At 43.6% G+C, this 27571-nt stretch overlaps 1 protein-coding gene across 1 annotated transcript; it reads left to right on the top strand.

The window, feature by feature from the left end:
- The first annotated feature begins 12 nt into the window (after positions 1-12).
- NME9 (NME/NM23 family member 9) lies at positions 13-23262 on the top strand. The gene is made up of 17 exons (XM_072121228.1): positions 13-165; positions 1927-1984; positions 2740-2843; positions 9266-9337; positions 9879-9995; positions 11072-11147; positions 12479-12561; positions 12729-12821; positions 15619-15770; positions 16288-16484; positions 17510-17654; positions 17741-17848; positions 18470-18621; positions 20313-20457; positions 20678-20910; positions 21002-21076; positions 22315-23262. The coding sequence occupies exons 1-17, from the start codon at positions 133-135 to the stop codon at positions 22347-22349; spliced, it is 1878 nt and encodes a 625-aa protein (XP_071977329.1). The 5' UTR covers positions 13-132; the 3' UTR covers positions 22350-23262.
- Positions 23263-27571: the final 4309 nt, after the last annotated feature.

Raw genomic sequence — 27571 nt, 5'->3', positions numbered from 1 at the left:
GGCACACCCTCAGTCCAACGTGAGCCGGTAAGACACGCCTCCTGCGTTGCATTGTTATGGAGACCGGGGAAGCTTTCTTTCACCTAGGAGACAGCGAGGGACGTGTAAGAGGAGCCCTGATCAGAGGCAAACATGGCCGGCAAGAAGAAGGACATCATCCTGCAGGTGAGACCCCCGTGCCCACACACACGTACCGACAGCGCCCCCTTCTCAGTCCAGGCCACGTGTGGTAGTGAGACTAGGGAGTCACTGGCACCGTACAGGATTCATCACAACCTGCACAATGTCACTTACTATTTGCAGGATAGTTCTACATATGATGTACCTGCCCTATAAGGCAAAGTATAAGGATCCCTTAAAATGTCCATTGATGTCAGCAGACTTTTAACGCCATAAGCAGACACAGCCCTTTCATTTTTATTTTTTCTATTTTTCACTTCGAAAGCCACCTCCACTTTATTCTTTGGGTCGGTACGATCATGGTGATACCAAATGTATCTAGGTTTTATTGTGTTTTAGTAGATTTAAAAACATGTTAATCTTTTTTACAAAATAAATTCTTCATTTTTCCATATTCTGAGGCCAATAACTTCCATTCCTCAGTGTACGGAGCTGTAAGATGTCATTTTTTACAGGATGCGATGACGTTTTCATTGCTATCATTTTTGCGACCTTTTGATCACTTTTTATTCATGGCAAAAAAGTACCGATCCAGACATTCAGCAGCTATTTTCCTCTACATGGTTCACTACTTGAACTAGAGTACCTGGGGGATCTAATCGATCCTAACATACTACAGTCGGAATAGGCTCATCAGACATATGACATACAAGTCTATCATAAGGAAACCCCTTGAAGAATATTGGATCATCAGTATAAAGAGTCTTTGTAAGGCTAGCTGCACATGAACGTGCTCAGCCCATGGGAACGGACCTGAATGCTGGTCAGCTCCCATGGCCAAAACACATTGGAGTAGACGGGAGTCCTTGCAACATATATGTATGATGCAAGGAGTCCCTCTCTGCAGCAGCACTGGCATTGTAACAGTTGCTATTAAAGTTGAAAACAGGGGCGGAAGAAACTGATATAATACACACAGTGATGTCACTGTACAGGGATAATGCACACATTGATGTGATAGCGAAGAGAAACTACATACAGGCAGTCCCCGGGTTACATACAAGATAGGGTCTGTAGGTTTGTTCTTAAGTTGAGTTTGTATGTAAGTCGGAACTGTATATTTTATCATTGTAATCCCAGCAAGAACTTTTTTGGTCTCTGCGACAATTGGATTTTAAAAATGTTGGCTTGTCATAAGAATCAGCATTAACACTAAAGCTTCATTACAGACACCTGTGATAACTGTTATAGAAGTTTATTGTAGCCTAGGACTAAAGTACAATAAATTACCAATATCCAGAGGTCCGTTTGTAACTATGGGTCGTATGTAAGTCGAGTGTTCTTAAGTAGGGGACCGCCTGTACTATAATGTCACAGTGCAGGGACAATAGACACAGGGATGTCACAGTACAGGGACAATACACAGTTCATGGATAATGCACATAGTAATGTCACACACGGGGATAATGCTAACAGTGATGTCACAGCACAGTGAAAATACTAACTGTGATGTCGCAGTGCAGGGATAAAGCACACAGTGATGTCTCAGCACAGGCATAATACACCCATAGTGTTATGCACATGTAATTAACCATTAACCTGATGTGTTTCTCTAATATTGATTTCTTTGTACTGCTAACCCTAACCTTATGATTGTGCCAAATGCTTCCATGAGGCGGATATTTTGTTGCCTATTGTGCATTGTTGTAATTTTGAAAATGGAAAATAAAATCTTTAAAAAAAAACTAAAAACAAAACCATTAACCTGACTATGTTGTTAAAACTATACATTTTTGTGATTTCCAGATAACCATAAATAATCAGGAACAATGGGAGGAGGTACTAACATCCAAAGGACTTATAGGTAAAGTATACATATAAAGTACTTATTTATATATATCACCTGATTCTTTTTAGGATAGTCAGGAATAACACTGGTAGTAGAAGACAGCGCTCGGCACAATCCAATTTCACTGATCGCAGTGCATATCAATCATAGGGCACTATTATATCACTGTGGCGGACTCCGGCAATACAATCCTTTTTAACGTTACACTGCCGGTGGTAGACAAAAAGTCCAATGGATATTCAAATGCGACAGAAGGAAAAGCGGCACTCACTATTGCTGTGAAAAAATGAACTTCTTTATTTCGGGTGCATAGTACAGGGCCAAAAGGCTTGATGACGCGCCAGTAGGCGCGAAACGGCTCGTCGCCACGGTCCCGCTCCTCCCTTTACTATGCACCTGAAATAAAGAAATTCATTTTTTCACAGCAATGGTGAGTGCCGCTTTTCCTTCTGTCGCATTTGAATAGTCAGGAATAACCATGTTGTTTACACTCACCCTGTGATTATCAGAGTCATAGGGAATGTTTTAGCAGTTTTGATTCCATATAACTAAATAGTCTTTGCATTTGCAGGTGTCAGATCCTATGCAGGGTATTGACCTCCTGCCTTGAACACTCTCAAACCCATCCCCTCTCTTGCTTGAGTGACACCTGTAGATGTCATTGTTAGGCTTCATTCCCATGGTCATATGCTCGCCCAGACCGGATCCCTGAATCTGTGCCCATATTGTCTTCTATTTCTACTTATTTCTTCTCTGTCATTTCTGTGTAGTGGTGGATGTCTACCAGGCCTGGTGTGGTCCATGCAAAACAACTGTGAGTCTGTTCCGAAAAATAAAAAATGAACTAGGGGATGACCTCCTGCAGTTCGCTGTGGTAAGAGCTGCACCAAAGTATATATGTTTAATGAAAAACAGCTGTGTATTGGAATAAATAAAACTTTATCGTGCATACTATTAATTTGGTTATCTGGGATCAAGAAATGAACAACTTAAGGCTACATGCACACGATGTATGCCCGCCATACATCGGCGCCAGGGAGAGAAGCAGGGGATGAGCGCTAGGGGCCCTATTCCGTAGAAAGATAGGACATGTCCTCTCTTTCTATGGGCTACGGAACGGTACGGTGCCGCATGTGTGCGGCACCATACCGCTCCTTTGCGGTGCCATGAGGCCATAGTGTCACGGGTGGTCCCCTGATCCCCGTCGCGGATCGCAGGCTCACCCGTGCCGTCGGTCCCCCGCCAGCGCGCCGCAAGCGCTACTTACGAGTCCCGGCTCCTGCCTCGCCGGCGTCGGCTCCGTCCGCAGCTTCCTCGTCCCCTTCGGCTGTGCGCGCGCGTCCCCGACAGCTAGGGCGAGCGCGCGGCAAGTTCTGTAAATTTAAAGGGCCAGCGCGCCACTAATTGGCGCTGGCCTTTTCCCTTTAACTATTTAACCCTGCCTCTTCCTGTTACCCTTGCCGGATCTTTGTGCCTTGCGCCCTAGAGAAAGCTGTATTTGATGCCTTGTGCTGTTCTTGAGATTTCCTGTTGTGACCCCAGTTCCGTTTCTGACTACGCTCCTTTGCCGCCTGTCCTGACCTGTTGCTACGACTCTGACTACGAACCTGTGCTGCCCGTCCTGACCTCCTGCCTGACCCCGACTACGAGATTGCCTGCCGATTCTGTACCTCGACCATGGCTGCCACTGCGGACAAGTCACGCCTGTGGAACGACCTGGTGGTACCACGCCGCAGCAAGTCCAACCCGCTTTGCGGCGGGCTCTGGTGAAAACCGGGTGCCACTTAGACTCCGGTCCCAGGTAGTGGCTTGTGCCATCGTCCGCAGTGGTTCAGAGGATCCACAACCTCTAAGCCTGACAGTAAGATCCGGCCATGGATCCCGCTGAGGTGCCGCTTCCTACTCGGCCGACTCTGGTTGCCATCGTGGGTCAACAATCCCGAGAGATTGTCGCTCAACGCCAACAGCTGGAACAGGTTACCGCCATGCTGCAGCAGCTGCTGGCCACCCAGCAGCAACAACAGGTTCCTGAGGCCGCTCCAGTGGCTCCCGCTACCCCGGCTTCTCTTCCCGCCGCTGAACCGAGGCTACGGCTGTCTATGCCCGGGAAGTATGATGGTGATCCCAAGTCTTGCAGGGGTTTCATAACCCAGTGCTCCCTGCATTTTGAGTTGATGCCGTCTCAATTCTCCACGGAACGATCCAAGGTGGCCTTCATCGTCAGCCTTCTCTCTGGTAAGGCCCTGGCCTGGGCTACTCCTCTCTGGGACAGAGACGACCCGGTCACAGACAATCTCACTGCATTTCTGGCGGAGTTCCGGTCCGTTTTTGAGGAACCTGCACGGGCCTCTTCTGCCGAGACTGCGCTGTTGAATCTCTGCCAGGGGGGCTCATCCGTGGGAGAATATGCGGTCCAGTTCCGTACCTTGGCCACGGAACTCTCCTGGAATGATGCGGCCCTGTCCGCAACCTTTAAGAAGGGACTTGCCCCTCATATTAAAGACGCTCTGGCCGCTCGGGATCTGCCGTCTACCCTGGGTGGTCTTATCACCTTAGCCACCCGGATTGACGTGCGATTTAGAGAGCGTGCTGAGGAATTACGCCTAGAGCAACCGCAAGTTCGCCCACGGCGATTTTCTCGCCTGGCTCCTGCTTTTCAAAGACCGCTCCAGCCCCCTGATGTACCACCCGTGGAGGAGCCTATGGAGGTGGACAGGCTCAGACTCTCTCCCCAGGAGCGTATCAGAAGGCGTCAGGGAAACCTCTGCTTCTACTGTGCCAGTCCTGGACACTTCCTGGGGTCTTGCCCAATCCGTCCCCAACCTTCGGGAAACGCCAGCACCTAGGGTTCTTGGGAGAAGCGTCCCTAGGTGTGAGCAAAGCTTCTCCACGTTTGATGATACCGGTGCTTCTCAGCGTGGGCACCGGCACCCAGATCCAGGTCTCTGCCTTCTTGGACTCAGGCTCCGCGGGGAACTTCGTGGATGCCGCCTTGGTCTCCCGGCATCACCTTCCTGTGGTCCGTCTTGAAAGGCCGTTGGTCATCTCCTCCGTCAGTGGACAAATCCTTTCTGACCCGGTCCACTACCGCACCAAGCCACTGTCTATGCAAGTCGGTGTGCTGCACAAGGAGAGCCTGTCCTTTTATGTGCTTCCACGTTCCACATGCTCCATCCTGTTGGGTCTACCATGGTTGCAGTTCCACGCACCCGTTCTTGACTGGAAGACGGGGGAGATCCTTCGGTGGGGACCCGACTGCCAATCTCGCTGTGTGGATTTGCCTCGTCCTGTGCCAGTTCTGGTCTCTTCTGTGTCCCTTAAGGCCCTGGAGGGTCTTCCGGCATGTTATAAGGACTTTCGTGATGTCTTCTCAAAGAAGCAAGCTGAGACGTTGCCACCTCACCGTCCCTACGATTGTCCTGTGGATCTGTTGCCGGGCACTTCTCCCCCACGGGGTCGTGTGTATCCGCTTTCTGTACCAGAAACCTCAGCCATGTCGGACTATATCCGAGAAAATCTGCAGAGGGGATTTATACGCAAGTCTTCCTCCCCGGCTGGTGCAGGTTTTTTCTTTGTGACCAAAAAGGACGGGTCACTCGACCATGCATAGACTATCGCGGTCTTAACAAAATCACGGTTAAGAACCGTTATCCGTTGCCATTGGTCACTGAGTTGTTTGACCGCCTTCGTGGAGCCAAGATCTTCTCCAAGTTGGATCTTCGTGGGGCTTACAACCTCATTCGTATCCGCCAAGGGGATGAATGGAAGACCGCTTTTAATACCCGTGATGGACACTTTGAATATCTGGTGATGCCGTTCGGACTCTGTAATGCACCAGCCGTCTTTCAGGAGTTCGTGAATGACATCTTTAGAGACTTGCTTTATTTCTGTGTGGTGGTCTATCTGGACGATATCCTCGTGTTTTCTCCGGACCTTGAGACCCACCAAGTCCAAGTACGGCAAGTACTCAGTCGATTAAGGACCAATCGTCTCTATGCCAAGCTGGAAAAGTGTCTGTTCCATCAGCAGAGTATTCCATTTCTCGGCTATGTCATCTCGGACAAAGGCCTTCGTATGGATCCTGCCAAGCTGTCGGCGGTTCTTCAGTGGCCTCGCCCAGTGGGACTGCGCGCTATACAGCGATTTCTGGGCTTTGCGAATTATTACCGCCAGTTCATCCCACGTTTTTCCTCTCTGGTGTCTCCAATTGTGGCGCTTACCAAGAAGGGTGCCAATCCCCGACTCTGGCCTTCGTCAGCTGAGGAGGCCTTTAAGAACTTAAAATCTTTGTTTGCCTCGGCTCCAGTCCTGGTGCGTCCCGACATTGAAAAGCCTTTTCATCTGGAAGTGGATGCCTCCTCAGTAGGGGCCGGAGCAGTGCTCACGCAGAAGGGTCCCAAAGGCCGCACCGTCACCTGTGGATTCTTCTCCAAGTCTTTTTCCTCTGCAGAGAGGAATTACGGGATAGGAGATCGAGAATTATTGGCGATCAAGCTTGCCCTAGAAGAGTGGCGTTATCTCCTGGAGGGAGCTCGGTTTCCGGTCAGCATCTATACAGACCACAAAAACCTCCTCTATCTCCAGACTGCTCAGCAACTCAACCCACGCCAAGCTCGTTGGTCACTCTTCTTCGCCCGGTTCGATTTTCTCATTCATTTTCGTCCGGCCAAGAAGAACATCAAGGCAGACGCCCTTTCTCGTGCTTCGGATGTCGTTGGGGAAGAACCGGTTCCTCGTCATGTTATCTCTCCTGACCGACTTGTACTGGCCGCGCCAGTAGATCTTCGTCTATTACCTCCTGGCAAGACATACGTACGACCTGCGCTACGGAGGAGAATTCTGTCTTGGGGACATTGCTCCCGTGTGGCTGGGCATCCTGGGGTGCAGCGTTCTATCGCCCTCATTACCCGATTCTACTGGTGGCCAGACCTGGCCAGAGATGTCCGGGATTTTGTGGGTGCCTGTACTTCCTGTGCCCGGAATAAGCCTTCACGTCTTAAGCCTGCTGGTCTTCTTCTGCCGTTGCCGATACCCAGCTGCCCATGGACTCATATTGCTATGGATTTCATCACGGATCTACCATCTTCTTCAGGCAATACCGTCATCTGGGTGGTGACTGACCGGTTCTCTAAGATGGCCCATTTTATTCCTCTGCCAGGTTTGCCAGCTGCTCCATGTCTTGCCGACCAGTTCTTTCACCACATCTTCCGACTCCATGGACTTCCACGACACATAGTCTCTGACCGTGGAGTACAGTTTGTCTCGAAATTTTGGCGTTCTCTCTGTAACCAACTACAGGTGAAGTTGGACTTCTCTTCCGCCTATCATCCCCAGTCGAACGGGCAGGTGGAGAGAGTTAACCAGACTTTGGGCTGCTATCTACGCCACTTTGTTTCTGCCCGTCAGGACGATTGGTCCCAATTGTTGCCTTGGGCGGAGTTCTCCTATAACTCCTTGGACTCTGCATCAGCGGGTTCCGCTCCATTTTTTGTCAACTATGGACTCCATCCTCGCCAGCCTCTACCTCTACCCGTGGCTTCTGATGTTCCTGCTGTTGAGGAGTTGGTACAGGACTTAAAAACCATCTGGGAGCAGACCCGCCTTTCCTTATTACAGGCTTCGACGCAAACTAAAATTCAAGCCGATAAAAGACGCAGGCCTCCCCCCTTATTCTCTCCTGGTGACAAGGTTTGGCTGTCCTCCAAATACGTCCGGCTTAAAATTCCTGGCTACAAGCTCGGTCCTCGTTTCCTGGGTCCCTTCGAGGTGATGCATCGCATCAATCCAGTCTCATATAAGCTGCGCCTTCCTCCCACCATGCGCATCCCGAACTCCTTCCATGTCTCCCTGCTCAAGCCCGTCATCTTGAACCGCTTGCCGTGCCGTCGGTCCCCCGCCAGCGCGCCGCAAGCGCTACTTACGGGTCCCGGCTCCTGCCTCGCCGGCGTCGGCTCCGTCCGCAGCTTCCTCGTCCCCTTCGGCTGTGCGCGCGCGTCCCCGACAGCTAGGGCGCGCGCGGCAAGTTCTGTAAATTTAAAGGGCCAGCGCGCCACTAATTGGCGCTGGCCTTTTCCCTTTAACTATTTAACCCTGCCTCTTCCTGTTACCCTTGCCGGATCTTTGTGCCTTGCGCCCTAGAGAAAGCTGTATTTGATGCCTTGTGCTGTTCTTGAGATTTCCTGTTGTGACCCCAGTTCCGTTTCTGACTACGCTCCTTTGCCGCCTGTCCTGACCTGTTGCTACGACTCTGACTACGAACCTGTGCTGCCCGTCCTGACCTCCTGCCTGACCCCGACTACGAGATTGCCTGCCGATTCTGTACCTCGACCTTGGCTGCCACTGCGGACAAGTCACGCCTGTGGAACGACCTGGTGGTACCACGCCGCAGCAAGTCCAACCCGCTTTGCGGCGGGCTCTGGTGAAAACCGGGTGCCACTTAGACTCTGGTCCCAGGTAGTGGCTTGTGCCATCGTCCGCAGTGGTTCAGAGGATCCACAACCTCTAAGCTTGACACATAGAAGTATATGGGGGTATATACATCCCCCATACGTTCGTGTGAGTGTAGCCTAACACTGAGCGCCATAATAGTACAGAGCAATATAGTTAATGGAAACCTGTGTGGCACATCTAGACCCCCAAACTGAAGGTCTCGCCTCATTTACTGTAGTGAGTTGCTCTGCATAATGGTAAATTTCCTTTAAGGCTTTATATGTAGAACCCACAGTCTGAACCCATACAGGGAGTGACTGCTGTATGACACAGCAGATACCCTCTGCTAACACCTGTGACTGGTACTTAAAAGGCACCATACACGTGCAACAGCATAGTAGATTGCTAGCTCACGTCCCCATGTTGTTAATGGGCTCTTACTGACACGTCTGGTTTCTACAGCCCCTTGTGTGAGGAGACTGCCCAAAACAAAACTCAGAGTAGATCCTATTCCTTGCTGTGTTAACAGGGCCTGGCAGTCCTTTCCTATTGTAATAGGCACATGAGTGATACACAGGCCGCATGAGGCTGTGGTTTTTGTCCTGATATTGCACATGTTCATGTACAAGAAGCCTAAGGGTAGAAATAAATCTGAAGGAAATTCCCTTGGTCTGATTTTTATTTTTTTTTTACATAACAAAAACCAATGATTTCAAAGGTGGTTTGTAGACTTCTATATCCATTGAGCATTTCATTACTATGCAAAATGAGATTTATATGACACTAAAATCACATCTTGTTCAAATTATATGTTTTATAATGATAGTATTTTGCTTTTTGTTATTTTTATGATTTTCTGTTGACCAGGCTGAAGTGGACAGCATCGATGCTCTTGAGAAATACAGAGGCAAATGTGAACCCACCTTTCTTTTCTTTGCGGTCAGTAATTTGCTATTCTTTTCATATAAGTTATATGCTGCCCACCGAAAAGTTTTTGTACTTTCAAGGTAAAACCCTCCCACTTTATCTAATACTACTAATCTGGGTGCTCTACATGGCTGACTGAAGTGTAAGGCAATGTGATGGCCCTCTGTGCATGAAGAGACCACTGTTGTCCTGAAAAGGGAATAATACACATTGGGGGACACTGTGACTCCGCAAGAGGGGTTCACATACACTTGTACAGAAATAAGAGGTGGGCAGAGTCAGCGCCACTTTCTTTCCTTTGCCTTACATGGTCATTGTATGTGATGGATTCATGCAAATTGTGACCAACCTGTAGGGCGCCATTTGCTTCAATTTGATTCATATTCTCCTAACGATCAAAGAAACCAGTCAACAAAGAAAACTTTTATGTGTTAAAGTCTTCTTTAAGCTCTAACCACATTTGTAAAGAAAATAACACTGATTAGGTTTTTTAATGTTATTTTTTCCCACTTTGTTCTTTTCCTTTTTATACATTTGTTTTGTATCGTGCAAGGGAGGAGATCTGGTCGCAGTAGTCAGAGGTGCTAATGCTCCATTGCTGCAAAAAACTATCCTGGAACAACTTGAAGCAGAAAAGAAAGTGTTAAATCATGGGCTGGATCGTAAAGTGGTAAGGGGTCCTTTTAGTTATTATATAGTAACAAATAGCTGTAAACGTATAAATATGTGAATCAGGGGTGAACCTATACTGTCTGATGCCTGAGGTGAACTATAAAAACGTGTGCCCTTCCTTCCAGCCCAATAGTAATATATCATGTGAGTTCTCCAAGCAGCCTCACAACTGCACTGACATCAGGTGTGAAGAGACACTATTTTTAATTGTCACGTCTTGCTTTGTAGCATGTGACTGTGACCCCCCTACCTCCAGTTGGCGCTGCCGGAGGCGAGGGGCTCAACTTGCCTCATGCCTGGTGCACCTTTGGTGTGAATGCTACTTATATGAATACATATTTGCCCAGCTCTGCCATGTATTTACAGTCCAGAGTGTAACCTTTTCTTCATAGGAACATTTGAGCCCACATGGTAGAGAATTTAATTCATACATTTAAAATGGAGTAAAAATATATATTTTCTTTTTTAAATGGTATACCTAGGAATTTATCACAGCTTGTAGGTTCTAGCAGAATTCTACACCAGCCCAGACCTGGCATAAAATTCAAACGTCAGAGCCTCTTGGTATGTCCGATTTCAATAAATTAGCACTTCAGGTTGCAGATAGGCTGTGTGTAGTGATCTGATCTGAGCAAATATCATCGATACCTTGTGAAATATTCCCTACAATGCAACCAAATGGTTGTAATATTTACAGGTCATGATGCCATTTTATCCCAAAAAGTATCATAATCTCTGTATGGGCTACATAATGACTGGAAGAAGTGGCTGCAGTTCCACTCTACTTATTATTTCAGCCTTGTAACTGAGATGAATTGATACAAATTACTATAATCTTGAATTTTGGTGAAGTCCAGGGGTGTAATTCCAGGGGATCCAATAGGCGCTCCCCCTCCCCCATATGAGGAGACCAGTACTATACTAAGTATAAGCAGGTTATTTATCCATTTTTCACAAACTTAATACAGGTTTAGTGGAGGAAGTATGGAATGCACTGAATGTATATCTATTGTATACAGTATTGCGCATGCTGAAAATAAACCTTATTAATTACTATTCTGCTACCATTTCTAGATAAAAGATGAGGCACTCCTGGAGGAAGAAGAAGAGTCATCCCCTCTCCCAGCTCAGGCTGAAGATGATGATCTAAGTGGGTAAAAATCTATGGCCTCAAACAGAATTAGGTTCCATGCACATGTCTGTATGAGCAGATGTGTGCCGTGAGCCACATACTGCCAGATGGCTGAGTGGCCGCACCACAAATCAGGGCAGGATTAGGAACTGCCCTATCTGCCCTGTCACCTGGCTGCCCTTGCTCAATGCAATCCTGAGCTGCAGAAACACATTATAGTCACTATATAGTCAACAGAGCTGTCTACCTCTAGCTTTCTCCACTCTGGCACTGGAGACTTCATAGCACAGCTAAACAGTGTAGGGGCCGGGTGTCAGACAGTGCTTGGTCCAGTAGTTTAATCCTTTCAGTACAGATGGTCATTGGTGCCAGAAAGACCAGGTACATTTTTGACCTTCTGCCATGCACTTCATTAAATGATGATATCTCTGGAAAAGCTTTACATATCATAATTAAAAAAAAAATTCCAAGACATGTGAAACGTGAACATTTTGATACAATAGTTTTAATAATTACATATTTAAAATTTGTCAATAAATTGACTATAAATGTGATAAAATAAGATTATTTTGTCACTTTTACATGCATGTACATTGCGCATGTACTTCTGCCGTAATGAAAAGTGAAAGTGTTTCCTGCAACTCCTGCTATATTCTTGTGTCATATTAAACAGGAGAATTTCCCCTATGATATATGGAATGTGTATGGATGCTCAACACAACTGCAGATATCCACTCTTACTGCAATCGGCAATAAAAAAACTGTACATAAAAATCTACTTTTTTAGGGCAACTTTAAGGGTGGATATCTCTGGCTCTGTGAAGCCTCAATACACAATCCATATATCATATTAAAGGGGAGATTCTGTTTAATTTGAAACCACAATTGTTTTGCTAGATGCCAGCGTTCAGGAGGTTTGAAGTTGGCCACTGTCATGACGTAAAAAAACGTCCTTTCTGCACTCTGTCACAGTAAAAAACAAATTAAAACAAGTTAAAACAAATGCTAACTCTGGTAACCCCCTTTATTCCATTATTCTGCTTTACTTTAAAGGACATCTACCACAAGGATGAAAGACTGTCTGCAAATCATGAGTTTTAGGGCTAAAGTACACGATCATGGCTGCATGTCATTGATCAAAAGTACGGTCAGTTTGATTATAGTTATACATAAGGCAAGAAACTGCCACATAACCTCCAAACAGCACCATACTGTAATGTGAGGTTATTATCACATACTACAACTGATGCAAATACAAATTTAAGGACTCAAACGCCGTTATAATTGGTTTACTAAGAATGTGTAAATTATCAAATTAAATTTTTCTCTTTTTCCCTTTCCTGTTGCAGTTCCATCTGGAAAATCTTACACAGTAGCCATCATTAAACCTGACGCTGTAGCTCATGGGAAGGCGGATGAAATCATTATGAAGGTAGAAGAATATGTAAAAGCTTTCATTGTTGTGTCACATTATAACCAATCAAGGATATTTGATGTGGTCTCATGTCAGAAGGCGCATTTGTACAGTAAACTACAGAATCTCATTTATCTTCTTAAGCATTTTCATATTTGGCCAAATTACTGTTTTGCTACTCTTAGATACAAGAAGCTGGGTTTGAAATTTTGGCCAATGAGGAGAAAACTATGAGCGAGTCTGAAGCCCGAGACTTTTATCACCATAGAGCAGGAGAGGTAAGTGATTGATATAGCAGGAAGTTTGTTTTACATTTGCTGTACACTAAGACAATGACTGGTGGTCTACAAGTCTTCTCGTGGACATAACTACCGGGTTATAGAGACTGAGAAGCTTCTATGGGACCAAGAACTCAGGGGTTCTATATTGTCAGAGAAGTCAAGAGCTGTCAATGGGACAATTGTGGTTCCATGACTCTCGTATACAGAACGTAATATTATTCAGCTTTGTCACTAATATTTCTACAAAACTTTTACTTAATTTGATTTGAGAAGTTATTTAATAAAAAAAGAAATTATTTTACCCAAAACAACTAAATAAACGCTGAACATGGCCTTATGCCAAGAAACTTTAAAGTGCGGGGGCAGGATATTAGGTAATTTACCTATATACAACTATTAAAAGTTTTGCACTGCTTTTTTAATATCTAAAGTGAAGCCTCCTGTCCATAAAATGGCCAAAATGGAGGGTCATGGGATTTATCAGTCTATTAGTCCATGTCCAATCTCCAATTCAGGACCTTTATCTTGTATTCATTAATACTATCAGAAGGACCTTAAGGTAGATTGTTTATGGACATTTACAATCACATGAACCACCATCTGCGGCCATTTTACAGATGAGAATGGCGGCTAATGAGATATAATGTATAAATGGGCAACCAATCTTATGTACTATACTACCACATACCCCGAACACCAAGGGTTAAAAATATTTAAATAATACTATTGGAAAATGTGAACACTAATAAGAAAGGTTTACAGAATTATTGTTTGCAAAATTAGATTTTAATTTAATAGTAAAATTCATATAGTACAGCAAACATACTCCAGCTATATAACTTCCAGAATATCCTCTAAACTCTATAACCCAGAAAGCAGGGCCCTATTTCTGGTATACAATGAGATTAATTAATCCAGCACGATATATGTAGAAAAGTGGAAGTCAGCTCACCTGGAGACACAGCAGTATATGACCACGAGTCCAAGCACGGATTCTCTTTGTTCCAAGTCGAGTATAAGCCGACCCGAGTATAAGCCGAGACCCCTAATTTTACCATCAAAACTGGGAAAAACTACTGACTCGAGTATAAGCCGAGGGTGGGAAATGCATTGGTCAAACCCCCCCCCCAGTAGTATACAGCCTGCCAGCCCCCAGAAGAATACAGCAGCCCCTAGTAGTATACAGCAGCCCCCAGTAGTATACAGCAGCCCCCATGTAGTATACAGCAAGCCCCTAGTAGTATACAGCAGCCCCCTAGTAGTATACAGCAGCCCCCTAGTAGTATACAGCAGCCCCTAGTAGTATACAGCAAGCCCCTAGTAGTATACAGCAGCCCCCCTGTAGTATACAGCAGCCCCCATGTAGTATACAGCAAGCCCCTAGTAGTATACAGCAGCCCCCTAGTAGTATACAGCAGCCCCCTAGTAGTATACAGCAGCCCCCTAGTAGTATACAGCAAGCCCCTAGTAGTATACAGCCTGCCCCTAGTAGTATACAGCCTGCCCCTAGTAGTATATAGCCTGCCCCTAGTAGTATACAGCCTGCCCCTAGTAGTATACAGCCTGCCCCCACGGCCCTTAAAAAAAATAAACGTAAATATTCACCCTCCGATGGAGTGAAGAGGAGCCGCGGAGAAGAAAGGAGACGGGTCGCGCTGACATCGGGGACATCGGTAAGCCGCGCTGACATTGGAGGGTGAGTATTTAAGTTTATTTTTTTAAGTGGGTAATTTTTTTTTTGGTAATAGACTTGTGTATATAATCAGGCGGCATTTATCAGATGTGAAAAATAAACAGGCATTAAACATATCTATGGCGTCCAAACACTTCCAAACAGCTCATGCAGGTGATTGTACAAATTTCTCTGTGACTGCCATAGAAAAAGTATTCAAACCTATCAGAGGTGGCGATCATAGGCGCAAACTGTTAAACAGAGAGAGTTTTGGGATTTTTTCTCTAGCCACAAGGACTAAATAAAAGGCAAGACATGATATATCAAATCTAAAATCTTATTGATTATCCTCCAACTCTCTCTGTTATCAGCATCTTTTTTCTTTGCTATTCCATAGTTGTTGTTATCCCATTTTTATACATGTGTAACACTATTTGTATTAGATTTTATATGTATATGTTTCCTATGTAAATTTGACAGGTCATGTGACTGCAGGTAGTTGGGATTTATTCACACCTGCTCACATGCCCAATCAGGTCATGATTAAGGAGTTTTCTGAAACGCGTAGACCATTGCCGTGGCTCTGTGTGTGTTTCCCTCTGCTTGGCTGTATACCTTCTTTTTGTACTTCAATAAAGAAAACATCATGTTTTTATCTACAACCGGAGCATCCGTGGAGATGGGTTATTTGCATCTTATATAATTAATCCAGCATTATGTGTCTTGGTAAAGGTAGATCTCTATTCCTAGAGTTCTTCAAGACTCCTGTTTTGGTTTTAAAGCAAAAACCTGGGCGCACTTCGTTCCAGTGGAAAGACAATTTTATTTGTTCCAATTAAAATAACATATTAAAATATATGGAAAGGCAAGACGCGTTTCGGATCCGAACGGGATCCTTCCTCAGTTAGCGTATATTATCACTACTCTCAGTAGAAGCTAAATATGTAGATATTAATCATTATTATCTAAACGGAGCGTGGCTCTTTGCTTAGTTTCACAATGGGATCAAACAGCTTAGAAATAATCACTGCTGGGATGCTGCGTGTTTTTAAATATAACAATTAATTTTGGAACAACAAATACTCAGCAATATTAGTTTAATTTTATGTATTCATTATACAGGAGAAATTCCAGGAGCTGGTGCAGTTCATGTCCAGCGGCCCATGTCATGTCCTCATCATATCTAGATCAGGTGATGAAGATGTAATCCCTACATGGAGAGAATTTATTGGTCCAACTGATGTGGAAGTTGCCAAGAAGGAGAAACCTGAAAGGTCAGTAGACAAAACACAAAATGTGAGATGATTAATCTCTTAGTTCAACATTTTTTTGGTTGTTTATTTTACTTCCAGCATTTCAACTTCCACAACTCTTTATTTTTCTGTTTATTGAAGTGCTAGAAGGATCATAGACACTGTGTAGTACAGTAGACACTATCAATGGATGGTGAGCCCTCTATGTATACTTTTGTAACATATGTGATTTCACATGTATATGCACAGGGTCAGCTGTGTACCTAAGATTGCAACTTTTGGCACATCTGCACCCTGCTTGCTCCTCTACTGGCCCAACGGATTGACTATAATTTTAGACAGAAGATCGCACAGATTACAGTTTACATCTATACCAAATACTAGGCAGACAGCACTGAATGTAGCCATAATGTTATTGAGCAGTTTTGTAATAGCTATTGTTTATTTGCAGCACTGACAATTTATTGTATGTAAAGTATATAGAAACAAACTATATATATTGAAAAGTTAAACACAGAGAACTTCCTGTTCTTTCTAGTTTGCGAGCTCAATATGGCACCGAGGTTCTGTACAATGCCGTCCATGGAAGTAATGACAGGGAACAAGCTAGCAGGGAGCTGGCTTTCTTCTTCCCAAGTTTTAAACTTCAGCAGCAAAACACAGAAGAATCAGCATCAAGGACCCCAGAAAGGACCTTAGCATTGATCAGACCAGATGTCTTAAGGGACAGTAAAGGTAGGAATATGGCATGGAATATCAAAATGCTTAAACACGGGGGTACAGACCTAATGTACCACTGGATATACATCGTTGTCCCTGGTTTTCACTTATCAACCCCTGGACTGCAATTACATGGAACCACCATGTAGCTACCTAAAGAGTAGTCCTAGTTTCAGTGTTGGCTGATCCAGAGAGGTCAAGAGCCAACAGTTAACTGCACCCAAGGGCCAGCTGGAGACATGGTCACTGGACAAATGGTCAGAACAAATGGAACCAACATAAAACCAAACTGTAAAGTTTAGAAAGTTTTTTTTCTATAGCTGCAATAACTGAAAACAAAAATATACATTCATTATTGCAGCTGTTTCTCGGCTAATCCTAATCCGCAGCTGTTTAGTTTAATAAATTAAATAAAATCTATTATCATCCATAAGCCTTCCCTGCACACCACCAGCTTCTCTCTAGGCTATGACAAGTCTATAGTCGGGTCAGTGAAAAGAGGGGGGTAGGATCAGCACAGCAGTCTGATACACAGGATGAAGGCCATTTACTTCTCTGTACTCCCCATGTCCCAGGAAATTTGCTAATGAATCTCCCCCAGATTTCTGGGTACTATACAACCAGAGATAGGGGCATCTGAAGTGACACTCTCCCTGCAGCCTCTAAACTAGACTCATCTCAGGCAAAATATGTCTCTTTGCTGTTCATTTTCACATGACTCTAGAGGGGATATTTTGTAGGTAAACATTTGAGATTTCACTTAAAACATGGGATTCTAGAAAGGATATTTCCTACCCTACCTGAGAGGGTTGCTAGTTTAGTGTTGCTTAGATTTGCTGTGAAGAGATTGCAGACAAGAATTGGATACCAATTCCAGGACCAGCCAGTCAGCAGGGAGACTTGAGTAGCATTTCTGGTACCCACAGGGTGCTGACATTAGAAGATAGTTGCACAGAAAGTTTATGTTTGTGACCAGGTCGGTTGTTACTGTTTATACCAGCCCTGGAGTCTTGTACCTTAACTTTTTTCGCACATTTCAGATGAGGTTCTACAAAGCATCCGAGATGCTGGTTTCTCTATAGCAATGCAGAAAGAAATAATGTTGACGGAGCAGCAAATCAGGGAGTTCTACAAGGAGCATGTCGACCAAGAGTATTTCCCAGCACTTCAGCAGCAAATGATGAGGTGAGGTAATGAATAACGATTTAAATATTTCATAAATGCTTAGTAAAAATATTCTGATTTCCTATTTTATCTCCATATACTGCTAGTGGCCCTGTTTTAGCTCTAGCGCTTGTAAAGGATGATGCTGTAAAGCACTGGAGGAATTTGTTGGGCCCCGCAGACCTTACTGAGGCACTGAGCAACGCACCTGACAGGTTAGTAACAGATTGGCCAGAGTTTTTCTCATAAATGTTTTGGTGCATTTTGTGATGCCTTTTTGCTATCCACAGTAGGAGAACAATGAGTTCACCATCTTTTGTAATCTGAGATATGTACAAATATTTCCGCATTGTATACAGTTGATTTTATTGCACCAGTTTTATGTACTCAAGGCCTAAACCACCTGAGGTTCAACAAAACCAGAGCTACGGTACTTAAAGGAAACCTACCATTTCAAATGGTAGGTTTAAGCTGTAAACACCGAGCACCAGCTCAGGGTGAGCTGGTGCCGGCGCTTAGTTTCGTTAGTGTTAAAACCGCGGTATCGCGGTTTTAACACTTTTTAAACTTTATAGCAGAAGCCGCTTCGGCACTGCGGCATTTCCTATGTAGGTGCGCGCACGAAGCAGTTTATGCTATAAAGTTTAAAAAGTGTTAAAACCGCGATACCGCGGTTTTAACACTAACGAAACTAAGCACCGGCACCAGCTCACCCTGAGCTGGTGCTCGGTGTTTACAGCTTAAACCTACCATTTGAAATGGTAGGTTTCCTTTAAAGCCTCTATGGTATTTACTGTGTAATTTATTGATTTTACAATTTATTTACCTATCCTTAGTTTACGGGCCCGGTTTACTCCCAGAGAATCCACAATCAACCAATTGCATGGAAGTTCAAGCCCCATAGAGGCAGAAAATGAGATTAATTTCTTCTTCCCTGTAGAGAAGACATTAGCAGCTATTAAACCAGATGCAATGGAAGAACATAGAGGTATGAAACAGAAAATAGAACTAGAATTTATAATGCCATCAATTCTGAAAAATCCAGTTATGGTTGGTCTGTAGTACCTCCTCCCCAACACCGGTGTTTTATGATATCACAATGGAGTATTGGGATCCCATAACAGGAATTGTGATGTTATATTGGGCATTGTGTTGTCAAAGTTGTGTAATGTTTTTCCCATCACTAATATTTAGTATTTGCCCCCACTACAAAGGGCATTCACAGGGCTAGTAATGATGGTCCTGACTAGTAGGTGAAAGCTTCAGATAAGGAGGGGGCACAGCACACACAGACACACTGCTTCCTGATATCTACTTGCTGCTCTATCTCCTGCAGTCTCCCCCCAAACCTTCTCACTGGGTCTAACAGCTGTAAGAGATGGAGCTTCCTTAGAAGAAGACTGTGGACACTGTACTTTCTCCTCTCACTTGTTACTGTTGTGCCCCACACACACAGCGCAACTAAGCTGCAACCTGTTTAGTTGCCCCCCAACGCTGGAGGGATCCCCATTCAGGAGCTAGAATTGAGAAGGAACAGGGGCAGAGAGGATTCTCGTAGTGACAGAACGCTGATACAAGCTTTCCGGCTCCCGCTTTTCTTTTCTGTGAATGCAGCCTACTGCAGCTGAACTGTGGCTACCACAGGCTACTCCTCACATGTGCCCATTAAAGTTGATTGAGTTTGAGTAAACATGGGCCCCTCTGCAGCCCAGGGCCCTTATGTTCCTTCCCATACCACCTATATTATAGTCCGCATTGATCTACTTCTACAATTCATCATCAGAATCTGAAAATGTAGTGCGATGCACTCTTTTATTACAGTAGATTCAAACACAATTCGTTTGAATATACCTAGCAGAAATCTCCATGTGTCCGTCCACGCTTGTATATTACCAACATGAAATATAAATGAGCTGTACTACAGTCTGAATTTTAATTTCTAGTTGAGTTCTCGCTTCTTACTACCTTTAAACTATCAGTTGGTTCTTCTGAGAAAACATTGTCCAAACATTACAAAAATAGCAAAATTTACTGTACAACAGCCAATAAGACTGAGACCCTCTGGGTGCAGTCACGCATGCAGCTTGTGTTGCGTTTACATGGATCGGTATCCAGAACCCAGTGTCTTGTATTTTGAAAAGACCGCACAAGACCGCACCCTGAAAGACCAGTGCAGGTGTTTTGCCTTGGTCAGATCTGGACTCTGTAGTGACATTCGCTTACATAACCCTTGGTACCCCTTCAGATTTATTTGCAGGAGTAGCAGCTGCTATGGGGCCCACAGCGTCAGTGGGCACGTCCACATGACCAGCTGTAATAAAGAGAGGAGCATGTTCACCTTTATATACCGCATATGTATAGTGCACATCTTCTACAGTATACAGCTGAGGTGACAGCTAAGATAAGAAATGTTGTGGACGGGATGGCAGGACAGGAATCTCTCATCTCTGCTTCCTGCATGTGGGCTGCATGAAGTCATATATGTGGCTTATGACACGCCCTAGTCTGCCTGAATTACACACGCCATGCGAGTATGCATATGCCGTGTGTTTGCCTGAGTAAAGAGCTTTATGTGTGTGTACAAATATGTCTATGGAGAAGGGGGGCCCCATGCAAAAGTCAGGTAGTCTCCCTCCTAGTTATGCCCATGTTTGTTTCATTGTAATTCTATATCTGCAGATGAAATCATGGAAAGGATTCAGGGCGCCGGCTTTACGATCTCTCAAATAAAAGAGACTCATTTGAACCAAGAGATGGCTGAAGAATTCTACAAAGAACACAGGGGGAAGCCATTTTTTGATGAGCTTGTGAAATATATGTGCAGGTGAGTCCATCCTGATGCAGTGTTTATAAGGTGACGGGATGTCATTGGGTGATGGGAGATTATGATATCTGCAGTAAATCGGTTGAATGTTGGCCATTCATTTATTAAATGGAGAAACCACATGATACACAGACAGCTGACTTTCTTCTCAGATCATAGATGGACTAGCCTAGCATAGAATTGTTGCAATTTTTCATGATTTTTTTTTAACTGATTTCAGGGGTCCCTGCCTAATGATGATTCTTAGTAAAGAGAATGCAGTGCAGGAATGGCGGTCACTAATGGGTCCTACAGACCCTACTGAAGCACATACATCATCCCCAGATTCCTTGAGGAGCTTATTTGCAAAGAGTGTCCTGCAGAATGCAGTCCATGGGTCCTCAAACGAAAAACATGCCATGGAAAAAATCAATTTCATATTTGGTGACATTGAGCTGGAAAGAGCAAATAATGGTAAAGTTAAGAATCATGACTGTCACACTAGGTACAACATGAATGTGTAGGTGTCATTCTACAAAATCCTGAGGTTTTTTTTTCCCTATAGAAACGCTATTAAGTGATGATGCTGCAGATGATATGAAGCAGAGTGAGGACAACAGTGAACATACAGCACCTGAAGGTAATGGCGTCCCATAATAAGGACATGCAATGCTTAAAGGAAATTTATCACATGGGTGCAGTGTTTTACACCAAGCACACATACAGGCTGGTGTGTCCCCCCTGAAACAGGATGCATTTCTCCTTCAAATGGCCTAATTTAGGAGAAAATTGACTTTTTAAACATATGCAAATGAGCCTCAGGGGCTCCTGTCTACATAACAGAAGTCTGCTAATTATGCATTCCTCTGTTCGGAATTATTACCTGCCTTCTCCATCTGCTATCACAGAGTCAGTGACATCATAATTAGCAGACGATGGAGCCAGAAGGGGCTTTTATGATGTAGACAGGAGCCCCTAAGCCTCATTTGCATAACTTTAAAAGATACTAAATATACATATATATACGTAAATATATCAAATATGGGTCAGAAATAGAAAGTTGCATGTTGGAGGTGTGGAGTTGCAGAAGCAGGATTTATCTATATGTGCTGGAGTTGTCCAAAAATTAGGCACTTTTGGGAAGATGTCCACCAAAAACTGAGGAAAGTCTGGATATCTCAATAGAGAATTCAGCAGGGGTATTGATTCTCAATGTGCTCAGTCGAGACTCGCATCCAGCTTTGAGGAGAAATCACATTACATCTATATGCAGATTATCGCTCGTGGCAAAGGTGATCATAGCAAAAAGTTGGAAGAAAACTGAGCCACCCCCAATAAAACATTGGGAGACACTGATTAAAAGGGTCGAGAAATATGAAAAAGTATATTATTCTAATAGAAAGCGGATGTTAGAATGGAACAACATCTGGCCCAGTTGAGATGAGAAATAGAAGAGTTTTTGTTTTTGGTTCCATCTTTGGTCTGGGGTAGCGGGTGGAGGAGGGGTGGGAGGATGTGTTTAAGACAGAATAAGATGGGGATATAGAGTACTGGAAAGGTAAGAAAATATTAACTACAAAAATATAAGGATGATATGTAACATTAATGTACGGAACTTAAAAATTGTTACTCTTTAATAGCTTTTTAGTGTACTGTATTATAATTATATTGTATGTTGAATTGACAAATAAAAGAATAAAAATTAAAAAAAAAAGCATGGTATACATTGCTACATAGATATAGTAAATTTACTTTAATTGTTTGGTTCATGAGTGATGAGTGAGTGCAGTAATACTGCATAGAAAACACTTCATATATGTCATTCTATTTATATCAGATGTCACCATTATATGCTAATTCCAAATTGTTTATTTACAGAACATGAAGCAGAACCTTCTCAAGAGAACAGCTAATCCCAAACCAATTTACTTCCGATGTGGTGGATCTCAATCAACCTATTACTTAAATAAAAGAAACCAAAATGTAGTATATTGCCCAGAATAATAAAGAACTGTCCATACACAACGATGTTATAAGAGGCGCCAGGTTAGAGCTACACAGAGACATCCTGCTACTTCTAAAGAAGTCGTTTCCAAATTTGGTGCATTTCTGACAATTTTGCAGACACCACTTATTGGATCATTTAGTTTGCACAAAAAAATTACATACAATGTTTCATTTTAAACAGCAACCTCCCTTTATTCCAAGTTACACCATGTCTTTTCTGTTGAGACGCAGACAGTGCCGCTGCCAGTTGTCTGATGTGAACTGAGCACAAATTCTGGCGTATCTTCCCCAATGAGTTCCATGTCATTTTGTGGACTGCAGCTGACTTTTATTATTCTACTACTTTTACATTTTATTCTTTTATGTGTTCTAAAAAATTAAATATTTTGGGGTATATGGGGTATTATACCTTCTGGCTTTTCATTTAATTAAGTTTTTAATAAAAGTGCAAAGGTTTACAATGATAGTTCACCAAATTAAGGCTACATTCACACGGCCGTATGGGAGACGTAGCCGGGAGAAAGAGAGGACATCCTATCTTTCCCCGTAACATGGCGACGTGGCGCCATATAACGCTATAGAGAGGGGCGCGGATGAGCAGTGCTCATCCCCTCCTCCTCTCCCGGGCGCCGACATGTGCTATGGTACGGCGGGCAGAACGTTGTGTGAATGTAGCCTTAGACGGATGACTGCTTTTTAGCTTCATTCAAATAGCAGAGACACCTGTAGAAACCACTGATATTGGAAAGGGAGTCCCTTTTGCAACACAGAGCATCAGGGAATTTGATGGCACTATATAAATAAAGATTATTATTCTTATGTGTACTACTGTTCATAGTGTATCAGGAAGCAGGATATTACCTGCTAGAAGCAATTGTATGGAAATAGTCATTAATTTCAGATCACTGGGGGTACCAGGAGCTGCAGCTGAGCCCTTACTGAAGTTCTCTATGCAGCCCACTACACAAGCCAAAGATAGCGGTCTATTTAATATCTTAAAGAGAACCTGTCATCAGATTTTACCCCACTAAACCATTAATCCCGGGAAGGAAGGAGATGAAATGTCCTTTCTAAAATTCCCCTTTTTCATGTGATTACCTCAGTCCCAGTGCCTGGATGTATGAGTAAGTGTCACTGGTTTATCGTGATGGATTGTGAAGGTAATTTTGATACATTATTTATATACACATGGTCTACATTTGAAAGTTTAATAAATCCAATGTAATTATGGACCCTTAAATTTGCTTGCCAACAGTCTTTGAAAAATCATCCACCATTGAGTTTAAGTATCAAGCCCAAACTTCCAGATGAGGAACTTTCTGTCCTGAAGAAGGTGATGAAAAAATCTGTAGAGAACACAATCGAATGATAAGCAAAATAGGAGACAACAGTCAGAACACCTCTTTGCTTACAGTGACTTTCATGGTGAAAATAAGAAATGCATATTCTTCTTAACAAGGGCGTTTATGTAAGGCGCTTCATTAAGCCCCGGCGCTGTCCCTGCCTACACCAAGTGATAGCCCTATAGGGGGCGAAAATTCTCTACATGCATAATAGGGAGAAGAGGGAACCAAAGCCAAACTGAGAAAACAATAAATCTCTTACACTCTCCACACTCACGTTCAGCCGTGGCGCCATCTTTGAATGATGGTGATGCCTCCCCGACCACAGCCATAGACGGCCTAATGCGAGCCACGATCTGTAAAAAGAAAGACTATGGACTGTAATACTACATCAAGTTCTATGATTTACAACTAGTTTAATGGTAACAGTGACTGTGCCAATTTTTGATGAATAATGTTAAAAAAAGAGACTTGTATTACGGTAACTCCTTAATGACGCACCCAGTTCATAAGTTAAGGCTCAGTCCTTTTTCTTTTACATTTTACCAGTGGATCTTCCTGTGGTAATAACTTTTCAACACATTAAGATGTCCCTGTGATTTTGAGATTGTTGAGATTTTGTAGTTTATGTTAGTAGTATCATTTTGGTGGTCAGTTTCTTTTTTGGGGGGTAGAAATTCAATAATTTAAAAAAACTTTAAAAAGAAGAGAAGTCTGTTAACCCTTTAATTCTTTCTCTGGAAGCAAATAAAAATGGATTGGAAATTTTGAAATTTCAATTTTTTAATAAGATTATTCTCATTTAGCCCTAAAATGGACACATTCAGAAGGAATTTGAGGTAAATATACATCCCCACATTTTTGCCCTGCTTCTTCCGAGTACGGTAATACCAGACATGTGGATGTCAGCTGCTGTTTCCCCGCACAGCGATGTCCAGAACAGAGTTAGCGATACTGGGAATTTGGAAGGCCAATTTGGCTGCAAATATTTTGTGGTGCCACAGTGTAATTGAAGAGCCCCTGAAGTAACAGCACAATATAAAACCACCAAAGATGTCACCATTTAGGAAACTAGACCCCCTCAAAGAATTTATCTAGGGCTGTAGTGGGCATTTTAACCCCCAACATGCTGGTGAAAATCTAATTCAAATTAAATGGTGCATAGCAAAAATTGCGTTTTTACCTCAAAATGTGTTCTAGTGCCTAATATATTGTGCCCAACCCATGCCACTTTAGACAAACACCCCAAAAATCATCCTTCGGGTTGTCCCGAGTACGGCAATACCACATATGTGCCAATAATTGACAGGTTGCATACGTCCGCTCTAGGTGGCGCAAGGTTACCCATATCCGGACAACTAGCGTGATTCTAAAACGTCACTTTTATTAGTATAATTATTTAAAAAATAGTAGTAGTGCAACTACTAATTGCTCAATCTGAGAAAAGGAAAATATTAAAACCACAGGTGCCTCAGGTTAAAGAACAGTAAAGGGAAACCACTAGTGTTTGTGGTATCCTAAAGCTGTAGCTATGGGCCCTTACTCCGACAGTCAGTGAGTCAGGACTGCAGGGTATGAGACTTGATGGTTGTCTGATGGGAGATATTCCAAGACAAATAGGTGACCTGATGGGATGTATCACGTCAGGGAGCAGGGATAAGAGTCAAGGGGGCAGATTTATCAAGTGTCCGAAAGTCAGAATATTTCCAATTGCCCATGGCAACCAATCACAGCTCCCCTTTAAAATATTCATGAGCACTGGTGAAATGAAAGCTGAGCTGTGATTGGTTGCCATGGGCAACTGGAAATATTCTGACTTTCAGACTGCTTGAAAAATCTGCCCCAAGGAGTCTATACAGGCGGGGTGACTGTGTAATATGCACAAAATGTAATGCAGAGGGTTATTATCATCTAAACCCAATGCATTGGGTACTGTGATCACAGATCAAGCACGATCCCAATTGTACACAGTCCCTGTCCAATGTGTAATGCAGAGGGTTATTATCATCTAAACCCAATGCATTGGGTACTGTGATCAGAGATCAGGCACAATCCCGATTGTACACAGTCCCTGTCACTCTGCTCGTAATACAGATAGGTATGCACCCATTACTATGTAAATGATCACCCCTGTGCTCCCTGACAACATCTAACACTACCCAGCTCACGGCTGGTTGTATCACCTAAAGGTATTGAGGTCCCTGACCAGCCCTGTCGCACAGCACCATTCAGAGATGTACTACAGCTAACAGATAATAACCAAGCAACCTTTAGCACACTGCTTTTTTTTAAAAAAAACACTACACAATTAGCTCCCCGACATGTTTCGCCAGGCAACTGGCTTCATCAGGGGACGGGCTAATAGTAACCTTGCGCCGCCTAGAGCGGACGTATGCATGTAAAAAGTTGTCATTAAATCCCTGCTGTGACAATAGGTCCATTGTTTAGAATAATTTAATAATTGACAAGTTGGGGACACAGCAGGGCTGACAAGGGAAGGAGCAAAATTTGGCTTTTGGAGCTCCGTTTTCACACATTTGGATTTGAAGTGAGGTACCAGTGCAATAGAAACCCCTAAAAAATTATACCATTTTGAAAACTAGACCCCTCAAAGAATTTATATGGGGTGTGGTGAGCATGCTGGTCAAAATCTAATGCAAAGTAAATGGTACAGAGCAAATATTGCATTTTTATCTTAAAAATGTAATTAGTGCCTAATATATTGTGCCCAACTAATGCCACTTTAGACAAATACCCCAAAAATCATTCTGCGGGTTGTCCTGAGTACGGCTATACCACACATGTGCCAATAATTGACAGGCTGGGCACACAGCTGGGCTGAGAAGGGAAGGAGCAAAATTTTGCTTTTGGAGCACCCTTGTCTCTAGACTGGTGTTGGGGTGCCCCTGAGGTACCAGTGCAATAGAAACCCCCTAGTAGTGATCCCATTTTACGAAAGGGCACCCTGCAAATAATTTATCTAGGGTTTTATAAAAATTTTAATCCCTGAGATGCTGGCCCAAATGTAATACAAAGTGAAAGGGGCAGTGTAAAAATTGCATTTTTTTCTCAAATGTGTCATTGTAGGAAGAAATGTGTTCACTCCAACTAATGCCACTGTGGATAAACACCCAAAAAATAATTCTGTGGGTTATTATGGCTATGGCAATACCCCATGTGTGGCAATAGTCTACAGGCTGGGGACACAGCAGGGCAGAGACGGGACAATCACAATTTAGCTTTTGGAGCACCTTTTCACTAGACTGATGTTGGGGAGCCCCAGAGGTACCAGTACAATAGAAAACCCCGAGTAGTGACCCCATTTTAGGAAAAACATGATGTGGGTTCTCCCGGGTTACGGCAATACCCCATATGTGTCAATAATATACACAATCTTTCATGCATTACCCTGGTTTCTCGGGGCAAGTGTCAAACTGGAATATGGTTTGTTTTTTATGCTCCTTTTCTCCTGGAAAGTGCTGCTCTGGTACATTGCCTGATGTGGCCTAGTTTCCAGACGTAATAGCACTCCGCCCTTCCTGGTCACCAAAAATCAACTGCTTGACTCCCACCTCTTGAAATTCCAGGAAAGTTCCCCTCTGGCCTGCACATCGATGTAACACGTAAGCATTATATAATGCCATCTGCATGATGTACACGGCCAGCTTCTTATACCACACCATCGATTTCCGCATGGCGTTATACGGCTGTTGCGCGTGGTCCGACAAATCCACCCCTCCCATGTACCTATTATAATCCAGAATACAGTCCGGCTTGGATGCTTC

This window comes from Engystomops pustulosus, chromosome 8 (genome assembly GCF_040894005.1).
Source record: "Engystomops pustulosus chromosome 8, aEngPut4.maternal, whole genome shotgun sequence".
Classification (NCBI taxonomy): Eukaryota; Metazoa; Chordata; class Amphibia; order Anura; family Leptodactylidae; genus Engystomops; species Engystomops pustulosus.
This window is presented reverse-complemented; position numbering and strand designations above follow the sequence as displayed.

Coding starts and splice junctions, on each gene's coding strand:
- NME9 (XM_072121228.1), top strand. CDS start 133: ATGGCCGGCAAGAAGAAGGACATCATCCTGCAG. Junction 20,458..20,677: donor CTTGTGAAATATATGTGCAG/GTGAGTCCATCC, acceptor AACTGATTTCAG/GGGTCCCTGCCTAATGATGA. Junction 20,911..21,001: donor GCTGGAAAGAGCAAATAATG/GTAAAGTTAAGA, acceptor TTTTCCCTATAG/AAACGCTATTAAGTGATGAT.